At 46.3% G+C, this 27135-nt stretch overlaps 1 protein-coding gene across 1 annotated transcript in view; it reads right to left on the bottom strand.

The window, feature by feature from the left end:
* LOC142312735 (uncharacterized) overlaps positions 1-27135 on the bottom strand; it is a 98891-nt gene that overhangs the window by 49849 nt on the left and 21907 nt on the right. The window contains exons 7-10 of the mRNA XM_075351722.1: positions 26783-26871; positions 26580-26691; positions 23531-24769; positions 22182-22261 (exon numbers count right to left, since the gene is read on the bottom strand). Of these exons, the coding sequence (XP_075207837.1) occupies positions 22182-22261; positions 23531-24769; positions 26580-26691; positions 26783-26871 (1520 nt within the window). The remainder of the gene's footprint in view (positions 1-22181; positions 22262-23530; positions 24770-26579; positions 26692-26782; positions 26872-27135) is intronic.

Genomic DNA, 27135 nt, shown 5'->3' on the forward strand with positions numbered 1-27135 from the left:
TGTTATTCATTGTATGAATAAGAACACGTAGATCCGAAACGCGTTTGTGTGTGAACTTGGATATTATTGCATTTTCCTGTTTCTATGGAAAGTTTTTTAAGAGAATTTCTAATAAATCTGGATTTTATGGAATCTGGATGCTGGTTCTTTCCTCCTTCTATACAGCTTTTTTATGCCATAAATGTTTAGTCCTTTGCTGACATGGCGAATTTATGTGTTTCCATTTTTTCCTCCCCTTCAGCCAAGAGCCATAGCTTTTTTATTTTTTTCTCCACATATTGTCAAGTCCAGAAATATTTGGACATTGACCAAATCATTGTGATATGGGTTCTGCATGCCACGATTTTTTATTGAAAATGAAGCGACTGTGATACAATTGAAGTGTAGACCTTCTGGTTTAATTAAATACGTTGAACAAAAATATCCCGTGAAATGTTTAGGAATTGCAACCATTTTTCTACAAATCCTCCTCATTTCAGAGACTCAAAAGTCATTGGACAAATTTCCTTTACCATAGATAAAATATAATTTTTTAATCCTTTGTAGAGAATCATTTACAAGCAATGACTGCCTGAAGTCTGAAAGCCATGGATGTCACTAAACGTTGGGTTTCCTCCTTTGTGACGCTTTGCCGGGCCTTTACTACAGCTGACTTCAGTTGTTGCTTGTTTGTGGGTCTTTCTGCCTTGAGGTTTGTCTTAACCCTGTGAAAATGCATGCTCGATGGGGTTCAGATCTGGTGATGGACTCGGCCATTGCAGAATATTCCACTTTTTTACCTTAAAAAACTCCTGGGTTCCTTTCACAGTATATTTTGGGTAATTTTGCATCTGTACTATCAACTTTACTGCATTTGGTTGAATCTGAGCAGAAAGTACAACCCTTAAAAATTCATCCTCCTGTATCTGTCTTCAATCACATTATCAATAAACCATCACACTGCCTCCACCATGTTTTACAGAGGGTGTGATGTACTTTGGATCATGAGCCATTCCAAGCCTTCTCGATTCAATTCTTCCCATCATTCTGGTAAAAGTTTATCTGACTTTCATCTGTACAAATAACATTTTTCCATAATCTGAGCTGAATTCTTTAGATTACTTTTTTTGACAAAGTCAAATCTGACCTTTCTATTTTTAAGGGTGATTATTGGTTTGCACCCTGTGGTGAACCCTCTGTATTTGCTCTCATGAAGTCTTCTCTTTATGGTAGACTTAGATATTGAAACACCCACTTCCTGGAGAGGGTTATCCCCTTTGTGGCTGTTGTGAAGGAGTTTTTCTTCATCATGGAAAGGATTCTCTGCTCATCCACCACTGTTGTCTTCCATGGTGGTCCAGGCCTTTTTGGGTCCCCAAGCTCACCAGTGAGGTTTTTTTTATTGTTTTTGCGGAATGTACCAAACTTTTGATTTGTCCACTCCTAACATTTCTGCTCTCTGATGGATTTCTTCTTTTTTTCAGCCTAATGATGGTTTGTTTCTCTTCTATTGAGAGTTCCTTTCACCACAGTGAGCTCACAGCCGCAGCTTCCAAGGGCAAATGCCACACCTGGAATCAGCTCCAGAACTTTTACCTGCTTTATGAATGATGGATTAATGAGTGAATAGCCCATGCAGCCCATTAAAGAGCCTTTTGAGATAATTGTCCAATTACTTTTGATCCTTTTAAAAAGAGACAGCAACATATGATAGAGCTGGGATTCCTAAACGCTTACTCCAATTGGATGTAAATACCCTCAAATGAAAACTGAGAATCTGTACGTTATACCCATATTGATTATATAATTGTATCTTGAATATGTTTTGGTAAACAACTAAATTGCAAAAACTTGTGTCACTGTCCAAATATTTTTAGACCTTACTGCAAACATATGAAGGCTTAATTTTTTGCAAGACAAGTTGTACTTTTGAATGACACCATTCAGTTTACCACACAGTGCACTGGGGAAAAAAGTTCCAAGTGCGATGAAAAAATAAAAAAATTCTGACAAAAGGGGAAGTTTGGTGATTTTAACTTTTTATTTCTGATTTATTTTGTGTATTTATTAGGGAACTTGAACCTGCAATGACTAATTGCTTGTACGAAACAGAGTACGTCAGCGTGTTGTTAATGCTGCTGTCAGTGATTGACATCAGCATTTAACAGGTTAATAGGGTTGTCCAGTCTACATCCACAAGTCTAAGTGACTACAGACATGTGAATCCTCACTACGCCACGCACTGACTGAGAGTATGTGATATGCATTCTCCCGATCAGAATTTGACTGAACGGTTTCTGCTGCGATGATACAAGTGTATTGTGTGAGGCCGGAACCAGTCTACTTGTATTCTAGCTGGGAGTATGCATATCACATGTGACTGTTGTTCCCAGGGCTTCGACCTGAGAATACTCACAGTGCGTGCATAGTGAGGATTCACAGGCCTGCAGTCACATAGCGTGACACATAGATTTGCTGCAGACTTGTGGATTTTGACCAGTCACCCCTTTTAAAGTGAACATGCCAGGTGCAATATGTAGTCAGAACCACGAGCAGTTCTGGGTGCATATTGCTAATCCCTGCCTAACTGTCCCTGTATACACTAGTATAGATAAAGAGATCTTTAGAAAAAGGAGCGAGGGGACTAGTCCAAAGGGCGTTATATACCCCCGACTAGCCACCCTCTTAGCATGCCCACAGGGGTGTACTAACATGCTATTCAATTCAGCCTCACCAGCGGTGCCGCTCGTACCTGTGTTCGCTCTTCTGAATGTCGGGCACTTCTGGTCATGCGCAGTATGAAGCAGAGTGTACGAATCCCAGCTTCAGAGGTCTACTGCACATAACTAAAAGTGCCCAGCATTTAGAAGCGTGGTCACAGTGAACACAGGTACACGCGTCACCGCTGGTGATGCTGCATTGAATAGCATGTTAGTACACCCCTGTGAGAGTGCTAACATGCTAAGAGGGCGACTAGTCGGGGAATATAACACCCTTTGGACTAGTCCACGCGCTCATTAGCATAAGATAAAAGATCTTTAGAAATACCTTTTCTAAAGATCTCTTCATCTATACTAGTGTATACAGGGACGGTTAGGTAGGCAGGGATTAGCAATATGCACCCAGAACTGCTCGTGGTTCTGTGTGCATATTGGACCTGACAGGTTTCCTTTAAGTCAGGGACGGAGGTCTCTTATAGGCAGGTCCTGGATTTGTGTCCGAGCCATTATCTTCCGATGTGGCGCACTCACCTTTTGGACCCACTTCATACACCCACTACTGACTTGTGGAATACATGTTTCGCAGACGCCCCGTGGGTCTGCTTCATACGCCCACCACTGACTTGTGGCATACATGTTTGGCTGACACCACAGGAGTGAGCTTCATACACCCACCACTGACTTGTGGCATACATGTATGGCTGACACCACGGGGGTCAGCTTCATACGCCCACTACTGACTTGTGGCATACATGTATGGCTGACACCACGGGGGTGAGCTTCATACACCCACCACTGACTTGTGACATACATGTATGGCTGAAGCCACGGGGGTCAGCTTCATAGACCCACCACTGACTTGTAGCATACATGTATGGCTGACACCACAGGGGTCAGCTTCATACGCCCACCACTGACTTGTGGCATACATGTATGGCTGACACCACGGGGGTCTGCTTTATACACCCACCACTGACTTGTGGCATACATGTATGGCTGACACCACAGGGGTCAGCTTCATACGCCCACCACTGACTTGTGGCATACATGTATGGCTGACACCACAGGGGTCAGCTTCATACGCCCACCACTGACTTGTGGCATACATGTATGGCTGACACCACGGGGGTCAGATTCATACACCCAACACTGACTTGTGGCATCCATATATGGCTGACACCACGGGGGTCAGCTTCATACACCACGGGGGTCAGCTTTATACACCCACCACTGACTTGTGGCATACATGTATGGCTGACACCACAGGGGTCAGATTCATACACCCACCACTGACTTGTGGCATACATATATGGCTGACACCACAGGGGTTAGATTCATACACCCACCACCACTGACTTGTGGCATACATGTATGGCTGACACCACGGGGGTCAGATTCATACACCCACCACTGACTTGTGGCATACATATATGGCTGACACCACAGGGGTCAGATTCATACACCCACCACCACTGACTTGTGGCATCCATATATGGCTGACACCACGGGGGTCAGCTTTATACACCCACCACTGACTTGTGGCATCCATATATGGCTGACACCACGGGGGTCAGCTTCATACACCCACCACTGACTTGTGGCATACATGTATGGCTGACACCACAGGGGTGAGCTTCATACACCCACCACTGACTTGTGGCATACATGTATGGCTGACACCACGGGGGTCAGATTCATACACCCATCACTGACCTGTGGCATACATGTATGGCTGACGGCCCATAGGCCCTCTCCATACACACACTACTGACTTGTGGCATAGATGTATGGCTGATGCCACTTGGGCACGCTGCATACGCCCACTACTGACTTGTGGCATACATCGGTAAGGAGCACAGTACATCAGTAATAAATGCAGACCCCCCATCAGGTGAATATACTTCACAGTATGGTGGTTTACACACGGCCATATCTATTACAGGGAACAATAACATTCACTATCCCTCAATATAAATTATTTTAATATAGAAAAAATGCTTAAAGGGAACCCGTCATGTCCAAACTCGTTTCCGTACTGGAGCAGGGACTACAGGGAGAAAAGGAGCTTGTATCCTCCTATAGCCGCTCAGCAGACACCCTGTAAGCCCCCGCCACACACAGCTCCCTCCCAGCTGCTGGAAGCAATGTCAAGGGAGGAATACAGAGCCCTAGACACATACACCTGACGTGCCGTGTAACCACCAATACCCTGCGCCCGCGGTAATAAATGTCCCGCCCCGTCCATAAATGCTCTGGAGACCGCGGCACAAGGACCGACAAGCAATGAGGGAGTCACAACACACAACCACACACAGAGCACTCACTGAGGCTGCCGCTACTGACTCACCCCGGAAGTAATCCTCCAGCAGAGCCGACTTCCGTCCTCTGGATACCACGTGACGTCCCACGAGTCTACAGTGTACAGTCCGCCGTGCTGCTGCAGCTGCACACTGCCACGGCACAAAACTTCTACTGATGGGCAACTGCTGAAACACATTAACACAGCGGAGGCACACAAGTGCTGCAGCACACTGCCACACACCACCACTACTGTTACACACCGCACATAACTGCTGCAGCACAACAACACAGCGGTGGGACATAACTGCTGCAGCACACCAACACAGCGGTGGGACATAACTGCTGCAGCACATTAACACAGCGGAGGCACATAACTGCTGCAGCACACCACCACTACTGCCACACAACGCACATAACTGCAGCGGTACATAAGTTCTGCAGTACAACAACATTGCGGCAGCACAAAACTGCTGAGCACACCAAGACAATGGCAGGACACTGCCACTGCGGCAGCACACCAACACAGCGGCGGCACATAACTGCTGCAGAGCACCACGACTACTGCCGCACACTGCACATAACTGCTGCAGAGCACCACGACTACTGCCGCACACTGCACATAACTGCTGCAGAGCACCACGACTACTGCCGCACACTGCACATAACTGCTGCAGCACAACAACACAGCAGTGGGACATAACTGCTGCAGCACACCAACACAGCGGCAGCAGATAACTGCTGCAGCACACCAACACAATGGTAGCATACTGCCACTGTGGCAGCACATAACTGCTGCAGCACACCAACACGGCGGCGGCACATAACTGCTGCAGAGCACCACTACTACTGCCGCACACCACCACTGTGGTGGCACATAACTGCTATGGCACACTGCCAATGCAGCGACAAAGAGGTGCAGCACACCAACACAGTGGTGGCACATAACTGTTGGAGCATACTGCCACTGCGGTAGCACATAACTGCTGCAGCACAACAACACAGCAGTGGGACATAACTGCTGCAGCACACCAACACAGCGGCAGCATACTGCCACTGCGGCAGCAGCCACTGTGGCAGCACATAACTACTGCAGCACACCAACACAGCGGCGGCACATAACTGCTGCAGAGCACCACTACTACTGCCGCACACCACCACTGTGGTGGCACATAACTGCTGTGGCACACTGCCAATGCAGCGACAAATAGGTGCAGCACACCAACACAGTGGTGGCACATAACTGTTGGAGCATACTGCCACTGCGGCAGCACACCGCCACTGTGGCAACATGTAATTACTGCAGCACACCAACACAGTTGTGACACATAGCTGCTGCAGCACACCAACACTATGGCAGCACATAACTGCTGTAGCACACCACCACTGCAGCATACCACTGATGCCACATGCTGGGCTCTGTGTGCATTCTGCAGCTAGCTGACATAAAGCACAATAGACAGGGCATTTATGGGCATGTTACAAGGTGGCTCCTGAGGGACAATGAGGGGAAATACTATATATACTAACACTATACACTATATATAAGCCAATACTAGACTATAATTTAGTGTTCAGGCTCCTACCAGTCTGGATTATGGCCCAGTAGTATTAGTAAACATGAGCCAGAACTTTCCAGAACTTCCCTTTATTTCAAGTACTGCTGAAGACAATGGCTTGTTACAAACCATTCTTGAAAAGGCGCCATGTTATCTGCTAATGGCAGCTTGAAATTCATTTACACTGCATGATTGTCATGAAACTTGGCATCCCAGGATCACTCATTTTACAATCATCACACAGTGGAAACAGGCCGCTGATGACAGATAGAACAAGCAAAACTCTTGTACGTCTGGTAAAAAGATCTTTTGGTTTGCACAATAGATCATCAGTCTCCACAGTATATAGATCAGTGTAAACAGGACTCGCGCTGCCAAGAATAATGGCAGTCACTACTTATTGTTCAGGTCAGATTTACAGTGATCCGTTGGTGTAAACAGGCCACTAAAGCACCACTCCAGCATTCTTTTTTCAGTGCTGGAGTGCTGCTTTAAGTCCCATACAACCCCTCCCCCTCCCCGACTTCCCTGGTCTTGTACTCACCCGTCGGAATTCTGACCTTTTTTCAGCACGGCACCCGCAGCACCATCCTGTGCCCATAACTTGTGACTGGCCAGAAATTACATCAAAAGCGCTCAATGCAAGTCTATGAAAGCCAGAACAAGGCTCTCATAGAAATGTATTGATTAGTGACCTCCTGTGCTCTTCCTGAAATATTGGCGCTGCCAGCAGGTCACAAAGTGCTTTACACTGACGTGAGCATCGGTAAAAACAGATGAAAGTGTACCGCCCTAAGAGGGGCTTGGCGGCTCCGCTGCTTCGGGCCGAGCCGCTCGGAGTCCGGGCTCGGGTGGTCAGTGGCTCGAGCGCCTCCGGACCGGGGACAACGTCGCTCTGTTAGCCGGGCTGGCGGTGTCGGGTGAAGGTGGTGGCGCAGCCGGTGAGGCCGCGTAGTTGACGGTCGAGTCGTGACGCAACCCACGGGTCGTGGTGAGGTGATGCACCACCGCTGCGGATGATGGTGGGGCTCCCGGGGGACGGTGTTGTGGCGCAGCCTTGGTGGTAACCCCTCCGTGGGCAGGGGTAGTGTGACCCGGGGCCCGGTGGTGAGGGGACGGACGTTGCTGAAGGGGTCGCGGTGCAAGGGGCTGCGCTGCGGTGCTATGCCCGGGTGGCACTGATGTACTCACGATTAATCACACGCTGAGTCAGTAGTAAACCAAAGTTCGGGTATGGTCGGGTTCTGCAGACAGCTGCCGGTGTCCCCTGTGGGGTTGGTGGTGGCCCCTTTTCCCTTGCACCTATTTAGAATGTTCGGCTCCCCTGCCTGAGCAGTGGTAGCTCGCTCCCCGGCATTTTTGGAGGCCGAGGGAGCCCTCTGTTGCCCGCAGGCGCTGGCCCTTCGGGTGTTTGGCCCTTGGCGGTGGCTCTCACTCGGAACGGGGGGCTGTTGCCTTCTGTCGGGACTTGGGTGTGGATGAACCCGTGAGGTCCAGCCAGCAATCAGTAAATTTGCCTATACTCTGTGGTCTCTGAGCAAGGACGGGGTCTGAGTACCCAGTACTCGGTGCTCCGGTAAAACGTTTGACTCTCCGGTTCAGGGCCGGCGGGCTCCAACCCAAAGCCGGTTCCTACGGTTCCGCCGGTTGTCTACCGGGACGACTGCAGACGGCCACCACCGTCTGCCTGCCTGACGTGTAAGCTCAGCTGTGACACCTCCTGCCACTTTCACTGTCTGTACTACACTGGCTGCTGAACTTCCTGCCTCAGGACAGTAGTCTCCTCGGTGGGCGTGCCTTTCCGCCTGGCTCCGCCCACCTGGTGTGCTCTACCTGCCCTGAGGGAGGCATCAGGTCTCCCTTACGGGTGACGGTTGTGTCCTCACTGGGGGATGGGGTGTGTGTGTAGGGTATGATGTCATGTTACCTGTGACCCCTGGGGACCAGAGCGTCACAAAAGAAGGTGAGTATAAGTCAGGGGACTTAGGCTATGTGCGCACAGTGCGTTTTTCGCGGCATTTTTGCGCGTTTTTCGGGTGCGTTTTTGGCCTCAAAACTGCAGGACTTTGCTTCCCCAGCAAAGTCTATGAGTTTTCATTTTTGCTGTCCGCACACATCTGTTTTTTTTACCTGCGTTTTTGAGTTAAAAAAAAAATGGACATGTCAGTTCTTTCCTGCGTTTTTCTGCGTTTTCCCCCCATGCAATGCATTGGAAAAACGCAGCAAAACGCAGAGATCAAAAACGCAGCAAAACGCAGCCAAAAACGCACCAAATCGCGGCAAAAATGCATGCGGTTTTTGATGCGTTTTTTCGATGCAGGTGCGTTTTTAGCGGCCAAAAACGCACAAAAACACAGCGTCAAAAAGACGCAGTGTGCGAACCTAGCCTTAGATTTAAAGCAACACTCCAGCGGTGAAGTAAAAAAAATTGCTGGAGTGGTGATTAAAATGATCGGCAAACAAGAAGCTGATTGTTTAGTCCCGTCGGTCAAGCAATGTAATTAGACAATAGGTGCTGAATATTTCGTCTTGATACCTTCCACTAGTCTACTTTTTGAAAAGATTCCTTCACTTAAAGGGTCTCTGCCCGCACAGAAGGACAGAAACCAAATACAGGCGCTCGGTGCATTATTACGTGGTCTCCCTATGGGGAGGGTGGAGATAGAGGGAAAACAAGCTTGTGGGAAGGTGCACTGAAATGATTAGCCCCGCCATAATGCCCCGAGCACCAATGCTTGGTTTCAACTGTCCTTCTGTGCTGACAGTGACCCTTTAAAGAGATATGCTTGCTTAATTCAAGTATTTACTTGCTGCTATGAATCTCTCAGGATAGTCATCCATTCAAATTGACATTGGCTGTAGAAATTCAGTTAAGGCCCCGTTACACTCAACAACGATATATCGCCGGGGTCACGGATTCCATGACGCACATCCGGCATCGTTAGCAACGTTGTTGCGTGTGACACCAACGAGCGACTGTTACCGATGGAAAATACTCACCTTATCGTCCATCGTTGACACGTCGTTCATTTTCAAAAAATCGTTGATTGTTGAGGACGCAGGTTGTTCGTCGTTCCCGAGGCAGCACACATCACTATGTGTGACACCTCGGAAACGACGAACTACAGCTTACCTGCTGCCGCCGGCAATGAGGAAGGAAGGAGGTGGGCGGAATTTAACGGCCGCTCATCTCCGCCCCTCCACTTCTATTGGGCGGCCGCTTAGTGACGCCGCTGTGACGCCGTATGAACCGCCCCCTTAGAAAGGAGGTGGTTCGCCGGCCACAGCGACGTCGCTAGGCAGGTAAGTCCGTGTGACGGCTCCTAACGATATTGTGCGCCATGGGCAGCGATTTGCCCGTGACACACAAACGACGGGGGCGGGTGCTTTCATCAGCGATATTGCTGCGTGTGACGGGGCCTTTAGTCTTCCCAACAGCCATACTATTGCGCCTGGTTCCTAATAATTCTGACAAGTTCGGAAAAACATTGCATAATACTATCAAAGTTGCCAACCATCCAGAAATTCCTGGACAGTCCATAAAAATAAAGCACTTTTTGCCCGTCTGTACAAAAAATAAATAAGCATCTGCGACTTTTTTTTAAAGGGGTTGTCCACTACTAGGACCACTTCTCATTTCCAATATTTGACCCCATTAAAATAAAAACACTTATACTTACCTTGCGTGCAAGCCCGGTTCCGTTGTTGGCGCTCGCGTTTCAGGGGCTCACGTGAGGTTGTTACGTCATGTGAGCCCTGCCCAATCACTACCGACTTCTCTCTTCCTGCCTTCAGACATATGAGTAACCTATAAGAAGCGAGAGCTGCGGCTTCCACTCACTTCCTGATGACTACTCGTATGTCCAAAGGCAAGGAGAAAGATACCATAAGGGATTGGGCACAAGGCTCACGTGATGTAATAACTAGGGGAGCTCAAGATGCTTGATGCTCGATCGAGTATCCTGGTACACAGGCACCATGCTCGAGTCCATGCCCTACATATTTTGCTGCTTTCTTTCAGCCAGTACCCAGCCAGCCCCACCACCGTGCGGAGCTGCCACCCCACCACCGTGCGGAGCTGCCGCCCCACCACCGTGCGGAGCTGCCGCCCCACCACCGTGCGGAGCTGCCGCCCCACCACCGTGCGGAGCTGCCGCCCCACCACCGTGCGGAGCTGCCGCCCCACCACCGTGCGGAGCTGCCGCCCAACCTACACCCCACCTACTGTCTCCTCCCCAAAATCCTATAGAATGTAAGCCCGCAAGGGCAGGGTCCTCTTCCCTCTGTACTAGTCTGTCTATTGTAACTTGTATGTGTCTTCTGTATGTAACCCCCTTCTCATGTACAGCACCATGGAATCAATGTTGCTCTATAAATAAATAATAATAATAAATAATAATGGCCTGCCAATCACAATAATGCCGTAGTCATGTTGGCTACTGGAATTACTGTTATTGGCTGGCTACAGTGTGTCATTGGGTTTATATAAGACCCAGTGATACCATGCTCAACACACTGTACCCAGAAATAGTGCAGGGACAGTTTCTGCTGTAGAAGGGACAGTATGATATAGTGTCATAGTACCTGTTGGTGCAACATTAAACCAACAGTCCTTTTCAGGGCTTTCTATAATAATACTGCTCTTAGCTACATTTAGTGCAGGGCAAGAAGCTGGAGAAGAGATAGTGTATTAGAGGCATGTGGGCAGGGATTCTATTCTTACAGACCTTGCTGCTGTAACCTAAAACCAAAAGACCTTTTCAGGCTCTAAAATGGCAACTAGCTAGTGCAAAATAATGGAACGCCTGCCTGGATCCACAGACTCAGATGGGCTGTAATGGGGAGGCTAGAGGGAAGCCACTCACCAAGCAGGACCCCCAGAACCCTGAAACCTTTTAACCCCTATATAGGGATTTGGAATTACACAGGGCCCAGGTGATCACTACCTGTGGAAGGCTGCAGTCCGATGAGAGTAGTAGTCAGGCAGGGTCAAACCAGGAATTGCAGAACAGGGACAGAATCAGCAAACGTAGCAGAGGTCAAATCCGGATCGGGCAGCAAGGTACAAAAACAGTAGGCAGGAGGGTAGTCAGAAAACACGCAGAAGTCAGCACACAGGAATAACCAAACAGAATAGGACGTAACAGGAGCCAGGAAAATCAGAACTATCTCTGGCAGTGGTCATGTGGCAGGAGGGGAATAAGAAGGGTGTGGTGTCTTCCCATTGGCTGTAGCTGAACGCTGGCAACTTCAGCTGGAAGACACATGCCACCCACAGTCAGCCAGCGGTACTGCAGATCCCAAGATAACCCAGCCCAGTGGATGATCGGAGCTTGCGCCCACCGGTGCCGCTGGCATCGACTCCTCTCCCATCACCAGCACCATTCACGGCAGGAACACGGCGTCACCTGGTGATTGGAGCAGAAGTTGCTGGAGCAGACTCCGGCGGTGACGTAACACATTGTAAATGGCTGGTATGTATCCCAGAGGTGGTTGTCGTCTGCGATATAAACGTGGAATGTGTACTCTGGTACATTTAGTGCCACAAGTGTTGTTAAAGAGTTCAAGGTCCACATTTACGGATAGCTGGATGGATTTGGCTATCTACATACCTCCACCCATGGATGTGTCTCATATGCTTTAATGAGACTGTTTGTTAGGCAAATGATAGTCTGTGTGAGGCAGTTGCTACACTTCCTGAAGGAGTCTCTGAAAGATGTGGTGCATTGGCCAAAGTGAGAGTGTGTGCACTGACAGGAGTCAGTGTATGGAAGAGCCAAACCTCAGGGGTCAGTAAGTGGCAGCTGACAGCTCCACTAGTATACTTGAAGAAGGTATCCAAATCTTTGCAGGCGTACCTGTGAGGTAAACGGACTGTAATACTGTGTGTATGTGACTTTAAACCAGGAGGCTTTGTATGTTCCTGGAGAGGTTTATGGGATGTTAATAAACCTGCTGGACTTTTTAAATGAATTGTGTTTCCTGTATGCTACCTCACAAGCAAAGTGAGTAACCCTCATCACATATAGTAAGTGTACTGTCACATAGCCTACATCTATTCTATTCCCTGTTAATACAGTTATTGTCTGCATTCAGTGTAGGGATAACTGCTGCAAGAGGGATAGTTTTGGATTAGAGGCATATAATCAGGGAATATTGCTTTACAGCTGCTGCACGCTAACTGTGTTGGTCAGGGCACCACTGATGTTATGGGACACGTGCAGGTGTAAAGTGGGAATGGCCGCCCACAAAATATATTGGTGGATGGGGACCAAGTACTGCAGGCCACGACCATCAGGTTGTGGAAAGCCTCAGATTTCACAAGCCTAAACTGCAACATTTCCAGGGCAACCAGTTAGGATATGCAACCGCTTGCTCACCATCTTGGTTGATTCCTCAAAGTTTGATCAGTTGAGGGCCGCCTGATGGCCCTCCAAACTTTGGGATTGTGGTCTGCCTGATGGCCTTCTAATAATTTGTACAAGGGCTGCATGATGCCCCTGTTTATATGGTGGAGGAGGAGGACAAGAAAAATAATAAACCATGACGCACATACCCTTTTGTTTGCATGGGAAGGGGTGCATGGAAATACACCAGAAAAAGGAACACCTAACCCTTGCCTTGGGAACTTGCCATGTGTGTACTCTGGGGAACAGTTGTCCACCTTCTCCCTGTCATGCATCTGGAACGAACGCTTGAGGCTCTGCTCTGTGGTCGGCTTCTTTGTCTGCCAGACTGCAGTAAGTTCACTTTTTTGGGGTGTTTAGTTTCTGTTATCTGTGCTATGGTTTATTAGGGTAACAGGTGTATTAATTTAGTCATCTGGATGTCCAATCACCTTTTGAGTGCGGCTTTAAGTACGTTCTTCCTGCTAATATTCTAATTTTGAAGCTCAGCCATATTGCTGTTTGTTTCTGACAGTCAGTGGAATAACAGCTAGAATATTTCTCTCTGCTTTTTTTGTTCTCCACTCTGCACCTATCTTATGTCAATAAGTAGGCAGCATATTCTTTAGCAATATTCACCTTCTCTGTTATTTTGTATTTGTTCTTTGTCTTATTCTTTCTGGAATCACTTTCTACTTCAGCATACCTTCCCTTCTGTAGGGAATTTGCACTGTGCTATGCCCTCCGGTTATTTAGGAGGAACGTGAAGTGCTCGATGTCCGATCAGTTACCATAGAAAAAAATAGCTCCGGCACACCACAAGAAAGGAGAAAAACCAGATCCGGGATGGTGCAAAACGTTGTTTTTATTGACATAAAAGGGATTTATCAAACAAGTCTGTCCCCCAACGTTTCAGTCCTTGATGGACTTTTCTCAAGGACTATAATCAGACTAGATATCAGAAACTAGTAATTAAGTTGCACCAAAGAGAACTGCGTACAAAACATCTATGGACAGGGAGGAACTATATCCTCAGTATGTATACGTATAAAAGGATGTCTATGATCCCTTTTAGCACTGGTGGGCTATATGTTACACAATGTCCATGGGTTGGATAAAATCTTAAGTCAAGAGATGAATATAAGTGAAACCAGTGTCACTTTGTCAATCCTTCATCAAGAGAGCATGTGAGAACTGCATTAAGAGAGAGAAACCTTCTGAGAGTAGTTCAGGAAGTTAGCAGAGCTGGTTACAGAATGTCCTTAACACACAGGAGCAATTGACCACCGGTCAATCATAGACATCATTTTATACGTATAGTTCCTCCCTGTCCATAGATGTTTTGTACGCAGTTCTCTTTGGTGCAACTTAATCACTAGTTTCTGATATATAGTCTGATTATAGTCCTTGAGAAAAGTCCATCAAGGACTGAAAGGTTGGGCGACAGACTTGTTTGATAAATCCCTTTTATGTCAATAAAAACAACGTTTTGCACCATCCCGGATCTAGTTTTTCTCCTTTCTTGTGGTGTGCCGGAGCTATTTTTTCTATCGCTGGACTATTTTCTCCAGAGCACCCCAACTTATATAGTTGAGCCAGGTTTACCTTATTGTTGTCGATCAGTTACCATAGGCCTGAGCTGACATAGTCTTGTGTTTGGTCAGGGCTAGTCCAACTCCAGCTGGAACCAATAGGGACTTCAGGATTTGGATCTTTAGTCTGTCAGGGACCCAGTAAGGTCAGTTGCATTGTTTTGTGTTTTACCTTTACCCCTTTGTGAATTGTAAGAAAATAACACTCCCTCTGGCCACTGTCTCTTCCTGTTTGTTACGGTGCTGCTGATCCCGCCACCTCTGCACTGCTGTCCTCACTTTGCATGGTACCTTGCCAGGTTGGGTGAGTGACTTCATCGTCCACGACTTCGTCTTACACTTCCACACTCTGGTCTTCCTCCTGACTTGTTGACTTAACAACATCACTTGTTGGTAACTGTGTTTCATCATCATCGCATGAGATACTAATTACCGTTGTCTTTTTATGACTGTAGCTGCTAAAATATTTGGGAATCACTAAACACAATCTCCTCATGTCCCTCTTGAAAAATGCAGGTTGAGAGGCCCGACTTTTTCAATATAGATGTACAGACTCGCTCCTCGCAGTGTCCAAGTGTGAGATCACATGTCTCCTGTGACTCACCATGGTGGGAGGAATGAGGATCAGGTTGAGGATTATGGGGTACAGACTCTTGGCTACTGAGACTGGACCGTGTGGAAGACAGGGTGGTGCTGGGAAACAAAATGAAGCATTATCTGCCATCGAACCGACCACCTGTTCGTACTGTTCTGACTTTGTGTGTTGACCACCTGCAAAATGGGACAGGAAGCTAGGTCTCGTGGATGACCGTGCTTGTTGTGCTCCCACCTGCAAACTGTGTAGTTATATTTTTGAAAATAAATTATGTAGCCCTGAAAAATAAATTTTTTGAGAGTGCCGCCTGCTGGTCCTTCAACTGTTATGAGTGCAGGCCGACTGCTGGTCCTCTAAAAATTGAGTGAGGGCTTTTACAAAGGGGTACTCGCCAAGGATGTCCGCTCTCGCCTCTCCTTTTTGCTCTGGCAGTGGAACCACTGGCGGCTGCTATACGGCAGAACAGAGACATAAAGGGATTTATATATGGCCATCTAGAAGAGAAGATAGCCCTCTATGCAGACAACATTCTATTGTTTCTGGGAGACCCAGGGGCATCGTTGAGCTGTGCCATGCAGGTGATCGAGCGGTACGGGGGGATCTCTGGACTGATTATCAATTGGACCAAATTGAATCTGTTTCAGGTGGATGTGGGAGTGGATAGGTCGATCCTGGGTGATGAGGTCAACAGACTGCGGGTTGTGGACCAGTTTAGATAACTGGGCATTCAGGTATCCATGCCAATTGGGAACTACATTACTATTAATCTAGTCCCTTTGCTGAAGCAACTGCGAAGTAAGATAACTGCTTGGAATAAGCTTTATTTATCAGTAATAGGACGGATTAATCTTATTAAAATGGTGCTTATGCCCAAGATACTCTATGTGTTGCACAATTCTCCTGTTTGGATCCCTCAGAGTCACTTTAAGGAGATTGATTCCATATTCCGTGCTCTAATATGGAAGAACAAACAAGCCAGACTTAAACTGGAGACGCTACAGAGACCGAAGGATGAGGGGGGGATAGCACTACCAAATCCGGGAATATATTATCTGGCAGCTCAGAGTCAACATTTCATGGGATGGGCAGATTTAGGGGTGGTGTACCCAGCATCCAGACTGTTAGGGCATGTACTGCATCAGAAACCATTAGTGTTCGGACTGGAGGACGGATCATTTGGGAGAATAGGAAAAACGAGCCCCTCACTTAGCTTGATGAATAGAATCTGGAGGAAGATCAAGCAAATAAGAGGGATTACAGCAATAACTGAATTCTCTCTGTTGTGGGACAATGAAATCTGCTCTGAGATATACAAGATAGGCAAAATTAAGGAATGGGCACGTAAAGGTATATGGTATATGGGACAAATTCTTAGCCACAGACGTCTGAAATCGTTTACACAAATACAGGATGAGTTTGGGATATCCCCACTTGGGTGGTACCAATATAAACGGTTGACGCATGCAGTGGTGGCTCAGGGGGTTAAGCAATCATTGCTGGTACAGGCAGACCTAGTACTGAAATATGTGTGTAGTAGTGGACCCATAAGAGGAATCATATCTACTATATATAGGGACCTACTGCATACATATTTGCTTGATCACCCTGTAAACACTAGGACTAAATGGGAGGCAGAGATAGACGGGATCACTGATGAGGTATGGGATAGTGTTTTGGAATACATACCGAAATTATCAATGAGTGAACCAGCAAGATTATCCCGCCTCTACGTGGTGCATAGGGCATATAGATCTCCGCTAATTATGTGTAAAATGGGATTGAGGAGCAACTCCGACTGTCCTAGATGTAATGGAGAAGGTGCCGGCATTTTCCACATGATGTGGATGTGCCCCAGGTTGGCACCCTTTTGGATAACTGTTCTTAATAGAATAGAAGGAGCTTATAGATGTAAACTTCCCAGACAACCCCTGGTATGTCTTTTAGGTTACGTGGAAGAAATTAGAGTAGACAACAATTTTAAAATAGTGATAGCCAGACTGCTGTATGCGGCAAGGAAAGTAATTACCAAACACTGGATGCAGGGGACCCACCGACCAGAGGGGAATTTGTCACATATGTTAATCATATTGTTCGAATGGAGAGAAGCATATATGGGAAAAGGAAACAACTTGTACTTTTTGATAGATTGTGGAATCCGTGGTTGCAATATGGATAAATATTAGAGTTGGGAGATGTTGGCCTATGGGCAGAGATAGTTAGTTCTATACATTCCAATATATGCTATTGAAGGGTTAAAATGTAAGATCTTTGATAATGATGTGGGTAATATGTACGCTGAGGGGGAGGAGGAGGGGATGTTGGGGAGGGAAAGTTTATAGTTCTGCTCGTTATTGTTGAATGTTTTGTATACCTGGTGTAAAATAAAAATTTATCTGATGAAAAAAAAAATTGAGTGAGGGCTGCCTGCTGGCTCGTTACAAATTATGAGTGCGGGCGGCCTGCTGGTCCTCTAAATATTATGATGAGTGAGGGCAGCCTGATGGCCCTCTAAATATTATATTACGAGTGAGGGCCGACTGTTGGCCCTCTAAAATTTGAGTGAGGGCCGCTGATGGGCCTCAGAAAAATTGCAGCGATGGCCACATAATAACCCTGTTGATACGGTGTGGGAGGAGGAGTAGGACCAGAAAAAAAACAAAACATGAGCCGTATATCTTTTTTTTGGTGAGAGGGGGGAAGGGGTGCATGAGAATACAACAGGATAAAAAGGAATATTTGAATTGCTTTTATGTACCACAGCTGTTATCTGCTGGGGTTGAATAATTGGGGCCAATCCAGGCCTTGTTCATTTTGACACCTGTCAGACTATCAGCATTTTGAGTTGATCAGTTATTATGCTTCCCAGAGGTAGTGAAAACCCAGTCTATAAAACACTAGACACAGGCAGGCCAACACCTCCAGGGCGTAGAGGAGCAGTTCATGCAATGTGTCCATACCCAATAGTTGTACAGCACAGAATATTCACGGCGGACACTGGTACATTCGGCTAGGTATTCCTTTACCATCTTCATAAGCTTTTCTCTCCTTGTCAGACAACCCCGCGCATGAGAGTCTGGGTGCCTGGGAGGGTCTAATGAAACTGTCCCAGACCTTTGATACTGTGGCTCTGGTGTGTGTCTCCCTCATCTATCCTCCTTGGTTGCCCAAAGAACTATGACTTCTGCCGCCAGTGTTGTCAAATGGGAAATTTTTGTATGAATTGTTCAACTAGGGCCTTTTGGTATTGCACCATTTTAATAGCCCTCTCTGCCTCAAGAAGGAGAGATGGAAAGTTCTCCTTGTAGCGTGAGTCGAGAACGGTGAACAACCAGTAATTAGTATTGGCCAAAATGCATAGAATGGGAGTTTCACAGGTAAGGCTGAGGGACATAAATGGGGCACACGTGGCATACTTTTTCAAGTAACTCAGGAAAATCTGGCTAAGTTTTCAGAAAGCACTTAACCACTAAGTTGAGTAGGTTGGTCAGGCTTGGTATGTGTGCGAGTTTTCCAAGCTTCAGAGCCGCCACCAGGTTACAGCCATTATCACACACGACCATGCCTGGTTGTAGATTAAGTGGTGAGAGTCACAGTTCTGTCTGGTCTGTTATATCTTTCAACAACAATGCGGCAGTGTGCTGTTTGTGACCGAAAGAAATTAGTTTCACCATAGCCTGTTGCTGCTTCACTGAGGCAGTGCTGAGGTGCTTATAGCTTGCAATTGATATGAAATTCAGTGAGGGCTAAAAATTGAGGGCCAGCTGCTGGCCCTCTAAAAATTATGAGTGAGGGCTGGTTGCTGGCTCTCTAATAATTGAATGAGACTTACCTGCTGGTCCTCTAAAAATTATGAGCAAATGCCGCATGATAACTCTGTGAACATGTGGAGGATGAGGCAAGAAAAATAAAAAAACTTGAACTGTATACCTTTTTGGGTTTGAAGGAGTGCATAGAAATACATCAGAAAAAAAAAGAACATTTGAATTGGCTTTATGTTCCTCTGCTGTCATCTGCTTGGGATTGAGAAGTTGAGCCTTCTCAATCCAAATCCAAGCCTTGCTCATTTTAAAAACAGTCAGCCTCTTAGTATTTTCAATTGACGGATGCACCTATCAGTTATTATGCCCCTGGCGGCACTGAAAACCCACGGAATCAACTTAATCAGGGAAGGAGCTGTGAATGCGGCTTGAGAATAGGTTCACTTGCGTAAGTTTATGCTGTTTTGGCATTTTAGGGCATCTTCAAATGGACATTGTTCGCAATTTGTTCCAGCCAAAATACCGCTCCTTCCCTTATGAGCCCTGCCGTGTGCCCAAACAGTAGTTTTCATCACATGTAGGGTATCGGCGTACTCAGGAGAAATGGCACAAGTTGTATGGTCCACTTTCTCCTATTACCCTTTTGAAAATGAAAAAATTGGCATTAAAGCAACTTTATTGTGGTAAAAAAAAATTGTGTGTGTGCTATTTTTTCATTTTCATGGCTCAACATTATAAAATTCTGTGAAGCATCTGTAGGTACAAGGTGCTCACTAAACCTCTAGATAAATTTCTTGAGGGGTCTGGTTTCCAAAATGAGGTTTCCACTACTTAAGGACATCAGCCACTCTCTAAATACGATATGGCGTCCACTATCTATTCCAGCCAATTTTGTGCTTTAAAATTCGAATAGCTCTCCTACTCTTCCGAGCTCTGCCGTGCACCCAAACAGTAGTTTTACACCACATATGGGAGGGTATCCCTGTGCGGGGGCAGAAATTGCACAACAAATTGTTAAAGGGAACCTGTCAGGTGCAATATGCACCCAGAACCATAAGCAATTCTGAGTGCATATTGCTAATCCCTGCCTAATCGTCCCTGTATACACTAGCAAAGATTAAGAGATCCTTAAGGATGCTTTACACGCTGCGACATCGCTAGTGATAACTAGCGATGTCATGCGCGATAGCACCCGCCTGTCATTCGTGCGAGATTTGGTGATCGCTGCCGTAGCGAACATTATCGCTACGGCAGGGTCACACGCACATTCCTTTTCAGCGACGTCGCTGTGACCGCCGAACACTCCCTCCTTCAAGGGGGAGGTGCGTTCGGCGTCATAGCGACGTCACAGCGGCATCACTAAGTAGCTGCCCAATAGCAGAGGAGGGGCGAAGATGAGTGGCCGGAATATCCCACCCACCTCCTTCCTTCCTCATTGTTGGTGGACGCAGGTAAGGAGATGTTCGTCGTTCCTGTTGTGTCACACATACCATGTTTCCCCGAAAATAAGACGTCCCCCGAAAATAAGACATAGCAGGAGTTTTCAGGGATGCTTTAATATAAGACATCCCCTGAAAATAAGACATAGCTGCGGTCAATAATGAAGTGTCATGCAGTGGTGAAAGAGTTAAAGACACTGCAGGACACTTCATTATAGGCAGCGGACACCCCCAGAAGAGAGAAGACAGAAGAGAGAAGACCCCCGATCATACTCACCAGACGCCGACCGGGAGCAGGTGAGCGCATCAAGGTCCTGCAGCGGCGGAACACACCCCCACACACCCCCACACACACACACATCAGATCACACTCACTCACTCTCACACACACATCAGATCGCACCACACACTCACATCCAGTGATATCGCTTGCTTCTCGGCGGTGATACTGTGCGGTGCAGTGACCTTCCAGGACCTGCCGGAGGATCACATGGCCGGATGTTGTCAGTGTGTGAGCGCGTATGTGCGATATCGTCAGTGTGTGTGTGAGTGTATGTGATCAGATGTGTGTGTGTATGCTGTCTGATGTGTGAGTGTGTTCTGATGTGTGAGTGTGTGTGAGTGTACGCGATCGGATCTGTGAGTGTCGGCAGAGGAGCACGGCGTGCAGCACAGCTGCTCGGACCTCCCACCGGAGGGCACAGGGAGAAGTGGGGTGTGTGTGTAAGTGTATGCGATCAGATGTGTGTGTGTATACTGTCTGATGTGTGACTGTGTGTGAACGTAAGCGATCGGATCTGTGAGTGTCGGCAGGAGGCAGAGGAGCACGGCATGCAGCACAGCTGCTGGGATCGTGGGGTGGGTGGGAAGAAGTGGGGTGGGTGTGTGTTTGTGTGTGAGTGAGTGTGATCTGATGTGTGTGTGTGTGTGAGATCTGATGTGTGTGTGTGATCTGATGTGTGTGAGATCTGATGTGTGTGTGTGTGTGTGTGAGATCTGATGTATGTGTGTGTGTGTGTGTGTGTGAGATCTGATGTGTGTGTGTGTGTGTGAGATCTGATGTGTGTGTGTGTGTGTGTGAGATCTGATGTGTGTGTATGTGTGTGTGAGATCTGATGTGTGTGTGAGATCTGATGTCAGCCAGACGCAGGGGAGCACAGCTGCAGGGAGATCACAGGGAGAAGTGTGTGTGTGTGTGTGTGTGTGTGTGAGAGATCTGATGTCAGCCAGACGCAGGGGAGGCATGCAGCGTACCTGATGGGAGATCACAGAAGGATCTGGGAGCCATACAGACGCCCTGGGCTGGTAAGTATCACGATCCTGGGATGGGGGGGTCTGCTTTTTGTGGGGGGTTAACTTACCCCCAACCATGTCTCCTCGAGAATAAGACACCCCCTGAAAATAAGACATAGTGCTTTTTTCAGGGCAAAAAAAAATATAAGACAGTGTCTTATTTTCGGGGAAACAGGGTAGCGATGTGTGATGCCGCAGGAACGACGAACAACATCGTACCTGCAGCAGCAACGATATTATGAAAAGGAGCGACGTGTCAACGATCAACGATTTTTGACGTTTTTGCGATCGTTGATCGTCGCTCCTTGGTGTCACACGCTGCGATGTCGCTAACGGCGCCAGATGTGCGTCACTAACAACAAGACCCCGATGATATATTGTTAGCGATGTCGCAGCGTGTAAAGCACCCTTTAGAGAAAATATTTCTAAAGATCCTTTATGATATGCTAATGAGGCCAGCTAGTTGCAAGGGCGTTAGTTCCTGTGCTCATTCCACCCTCTTAGCATGTTAGCATGTCCACAGGGGCGTGGTAACATGCTATTCAATGCAGCAACACCGTACCTGTGTCCGCTGACCTGAAGTCCCACTGTTTCCGGTCATGCACACTAGATCTCTCTTTATGGAAGAACTCATTGCTCTATCTTTAGAGAACCATCAGTGAGAAATTTAAATCCCTATTAAAAGTCTATTCTAAATTACCTTCTTTTTTCATTTTTGGCACTGAGTGGCGCTATCCCTGCTCGCTCAGTGCCGATCACATGACCCCGGGCCGCTCTGGCCGTTGACATCTGCTGATGTCACGTCAACTTCCAGACTCTTGGCGCTGATGTTACATCACCACTCCAGCGGCCACTCACCATGATTAACTGGGCTGTGGGTGGTATTTCACTGCACGTCACAGCCCTGCAACGAGAGGAGAGTTTACTTCGCATCTGCAAGATGTGTGCGGGAAGGGGCGCCAGTATTGAGGAGAGGGAAAGAAGGATTTCTTCAGCTGGAGTCACGTCTCGCAAGTATCTGATCGCACAGCCCAGCACAGCCACATGCTGTCTTGACAGAAGCGGCTTAGCTGTATAGAAATAAATGCAGCTGAGCCACTCCAGTCGGAGAGCGTGCGGCCGTGCTGGGCAGTGTAATCCTGTACTCCCTCGAGCAGGACAGGTGACAGAGCGGGGCAAGAGGCTGGCATGGAGCAGGACAGGTGACATAGCGAGCAAGAGGCTGGCATGAAGCAGGACAGGTAAAAGAGTGCCGGGAAAGAGGGAGGGGTTTGGGTGGAGTTATGAGTGGGTGTGATAGGTGTTGGTTTACAGGCCACCGCAAAGCATCATGGAAATTGTAGTAATAGAACACAAGAAGTCAGGAGTGAGGATGTTGTTGAGTAACCCCATTAGAGCTGGAGCCAGCAATGAGGATATACTGCTAAAGGTAATATTGCTAAAATAACAATAGATGTTTGGAGATGCACATATTAGCAAGATTTATGACAAAAAAAAAATCAGTTATGGTACTTGACAACCTCTTAAGAGCACAGCAATTACCAGGTTATTTTCTCACTAGATCATTTGAAAGGTATCTGTCACAAAACGTACAATATTATATTTTTCTCATTTTCTCCTCTTTGCTGTGTTTCTTTTGTTTCTCATAAACCATCTTTAGCAATTTTGTAATATTTGAACAAACTAGTAGTTTATTGATGGGATTTGTTACCATGTTTTCGTATTCCTTTCATAAATATTCATGATTTATGATTGTCTTATAATAAAAACTCTGGTTTAGTCTAAGAAGGTATGTGTTGGTTTTTCCCTCTAATAAGGAGTCAATCTGTGCAAAACATTTCCCATCTCGAATTTGAAGCTGCATTTCACATTTATTAATATTCATACTTAGACATGAATATTAGTTTTGACCCAAGTGATTGCTCTCAGGTTGACCAAGATTTGATGAGAATAGAGTCTCAGTGATGTGAAGTCTCTGATGAGTTTTGAGATTTGCTTTGGTTGTAAAACATTTCCCACATACAGAACATGGAAAAGGCTTCTCACCAGTGTGAGTTTTCTGATGGCCTCTGAGATGTGAATTTGTCTTAAAACATTTACCACATTGAAAACATAAAAATGGCCTCTCTCCCGTGTGAATCCTTTGATGGTCCCTGAGCTCTGATTTGGTTATAAAACATTTCCCACAATCAGCACAAGAAAATGGTTTCTCCCCTGTGTGAATCCTCTCATGACCTCTGAGATTTGACTTAATTATAAAACTTTTCCCACACTCTGAACATGAATATGGTTTCTCCTTTCTATGTATTTTTTGATGAACAGCCAGGTTAGAAATCTGTGTGAAACATTTCCCACATTCAGAGCATAAGAATGGTTTTTCCCCCGTGTGAATTCTCTCATGAGCTCTTAGATTTGATTTGCTTTTGAAACATTTCCCACATTCAGAACATGAACATGGCTTCTCCTCTAAGTGAAATCTTTGATGTACAGCAAGAGAAGAAATCTGTGTAAAACATTTGCTACATTGAGAACATGAAAACGGTTTCTCCCCGGTGTGAATCCTTTGGTGATCCCTGAGATTCGCTTTAGTTATAAAACATTTCCCACACTCAGTGCATAAAAACGGCTTCTCTCCTGTGTGAATTCTCTTATGCACAACAAGGCTGCACATTTGGGTAAAATTTTTACCACATTCCGAACATGAAAATGGCTTTTCCCCGGTGTGGACTCTCTGATGTTTAAGAAGACCAGATTTACTGATACAATGTTTTCCACAGTCAGAACATTCAAATGACTCCTTATCATTGCCCATATCATACTGCGTGAACAATTTTCCAAACTCTGTACATGAAATTGGCTTCTCCTTCGTGTGAATGGTTTCATGTTGAACAAAATCAGTTTGTTTTTGAAAAACATTTCCACATTCAAAACATGGATGTAACCGATCACTTATGCCATCCTTTAGAATTGATTTATCTAGAGAATGTTTTTCAGCATTTGAAGAATCAGAATTTAGGTTTTTACTGTGAAAAGTAGATGGTAAACGTGCATCTTGTTCTAGATAATAATTCCTGAAGTTACTACTTGATGTTTTATAATTTGGAGATGAAATAAGAATTCCATTGGATATATTCATGGTGCTCATTACACCTATTGGAAAAAGAAAAATATGTTATTCCAGTTCTCTTTGCTCATTAAGTATATTGCTCTTATTTAGCAACAGTTCTACAGGAAATGCTGAGTGCCCACAATTGGAAGATGAATAACGATGGTTTGCCAAATGGCTTGCATAGCGCCCTTCAACTACTAATAGTGTAAGGCTTAGGAACTATGGTTTCTTCATGACATCTAATTGGAGACAGTCATCCATAAATATTAAACAGATATTTTATGCTTGCAAGGTTGTATAGCCAGATAAATGAAGTTTGCATACATAAGCCATCACTCTTAAGCCTCATAGACACATATGAGGCTGAAAGTTTGGGTCGGGAGCAACATGGCCAGTCCAGGCATTATGGTCCGTATACCGACTGTGAACTACGCTTGTGTGCACTTAACCTAAAAGCAGATTATCTGGCGCTCTCTTAGGCTGGTTTCAGATTTCCATATTTCAAGTACGTGTGACATCCGTTTTTAACACGGATGCTACACGCACCCATGTTATTCTACGTTGTTACTCACATGGCCGTGTGTTCATGTACTGCCCCTGCAGCAGTCGGACTGCTTGGATCTGGGGTTGCTGCGGCTCAAGGGTCTCGGTCCCGGGGACTTGCGGTCACTCGAAAGTGAAAGGGGGCTATTTACAGGCGTCTAGTGTTTGTGACCTCACCCGTGGTTTGCAGTAAGGGGAGTACCGCCACTGCCAATGGGAGTACCCGGGGAGATGGAGTGGGGCAGCCAGATGACGTTCCCTCCACGGGTAGGGGAGGCCCTGGGACTCTGGATGGTGAAGGTGTAGGGGAGCGTGGTGCAGACCAGGCAGGGAGATTCAGGGGAGAGCAGCGTACTCACGCAGGTCGTATGGATGTTGGTGCGACCAGTAAGCAGACTCTGACACAGAAGTAAACCAAGTCTCTGGGTGCCGCTCCCACTTTAGGGGGAGCTCGTCCGGGAATCCGCCCCCGTGGGTATTGCTGATGGTTCTGGACCTTCCTCCATGCATTAAATGTAGACTGTTCTGAGTGACCCCTCAGCCTGAAGCTTTCGGGGTCCCGCTCCCTACAGTTAGTTAGAGGAGCTGTGCTCTCGATGGCTGACACTTGGGATCTCAGTGAGCAGCATAAGCTGCAAAGTCCTATCCCCCTCGTTGTGTTGATGCCTTCAATCTCTGAGCTCTTGGGGAAAGTTCATAAAGAGACTATCCTCCACAGGTGACCTGCCTCTCCTGTCTGAGATTTAACGCAAGATCTGTAATTGTCTCTGTAGAGAGGATGGTGCATTTGCAGATCAATAATCCGGTTCTTGCAATGTCATCAGGACCTTACTTTGCATGCACCATCCCCAGGCAATCATGGTACTTGTGCGAAATCTTGGGCAAGGGAAAGACAGGAAGGACATGTCCATCTAACACAGGATGCAGGTAGTGGGTGGAGTATAGGGTGAAAAGACGAAGTGCAGTGCCCCCTGGTTGCACTGGTGGTTCATTAACATAACACCTAGGAGCTGGAGAAACATACATGCCATATGTTTGGGTATATAATCCTGATAAGAAGTTCCCATTATGAGTAAAATCAAGGAATTCTTTTCAAGGAATAAATGACCCTCAATATCTCCCACTCCTTTCTAAAAAGAAAAATGTATCTCCTCTTATCTGGTGATAGTTTGGTTCATTCCCCACAATTAGAAATCATACCATTTCCTCATCAGATTACTTAGAACAAGATGGCACAGTGAATTAGAGTATCACTGTTGTAACGACTGGATAAGGAGAACGTGTCATAATGTAGTAGATATGATTCACCTGGGCTGATATATTCCTTTTTTTCCTCCTCCTTAAATTGTCCATTGCCCTTTATATTCGTGTCACAATCTTCATCTGTGACTTCAACTTTTATATGAATCAGATCCTCACTCTAAACAGAAAAAAAAAACATTTAGATGTAAGTTGATTTCATAGTTCATTATTAATTTACATTTTTTATTCTAAATCTCCTCCTGATCTACCTGATGATCCTGTGGGACACCAAGATCCTCCTCTACACAATCCTCACAAAACGGGCAACTCTGTGAAGCACTTTTCTTACTAGCTCCATCTGTAGAACGTGAAAAACACATTGGGGACATTTTTAGAGACAATCGGCCCTGTTTGAAGTGAGAATTGTAACTCTTTTATGATGTTTTATAAAGTTGCAATTCAAAAATCTTGCTCGGGCCCATTTACATAGCTAACCCTCTCACTTCTCCCAAACATGAAAGTTGTTGTTCCTCAAGCAATGTACGTTTTAATCAATAGATTGTAGAATAATAATACGTTCCACAAAAGGATGTGTTAAAAAAATGTTCCCCTGCTGAGATCT

The sequence above is a fragment of the Anomaloglossus baeobatrachus genome, chromosome 5 (assembly GCF_048569485.1).
Source record: "Anomaloglossus baeobatrachus isolate aAnoBae1 chromosome 5, aAnoBae1.hap1, whole genome shotgun sequence".
Classification (NCBI taxonomy): Eukaryota; Metazoa; Chordata; class Amphibia; order Anura; family Aromobatidae; genus Anomaloglossus; species Anomaloglossus baeobatrachus.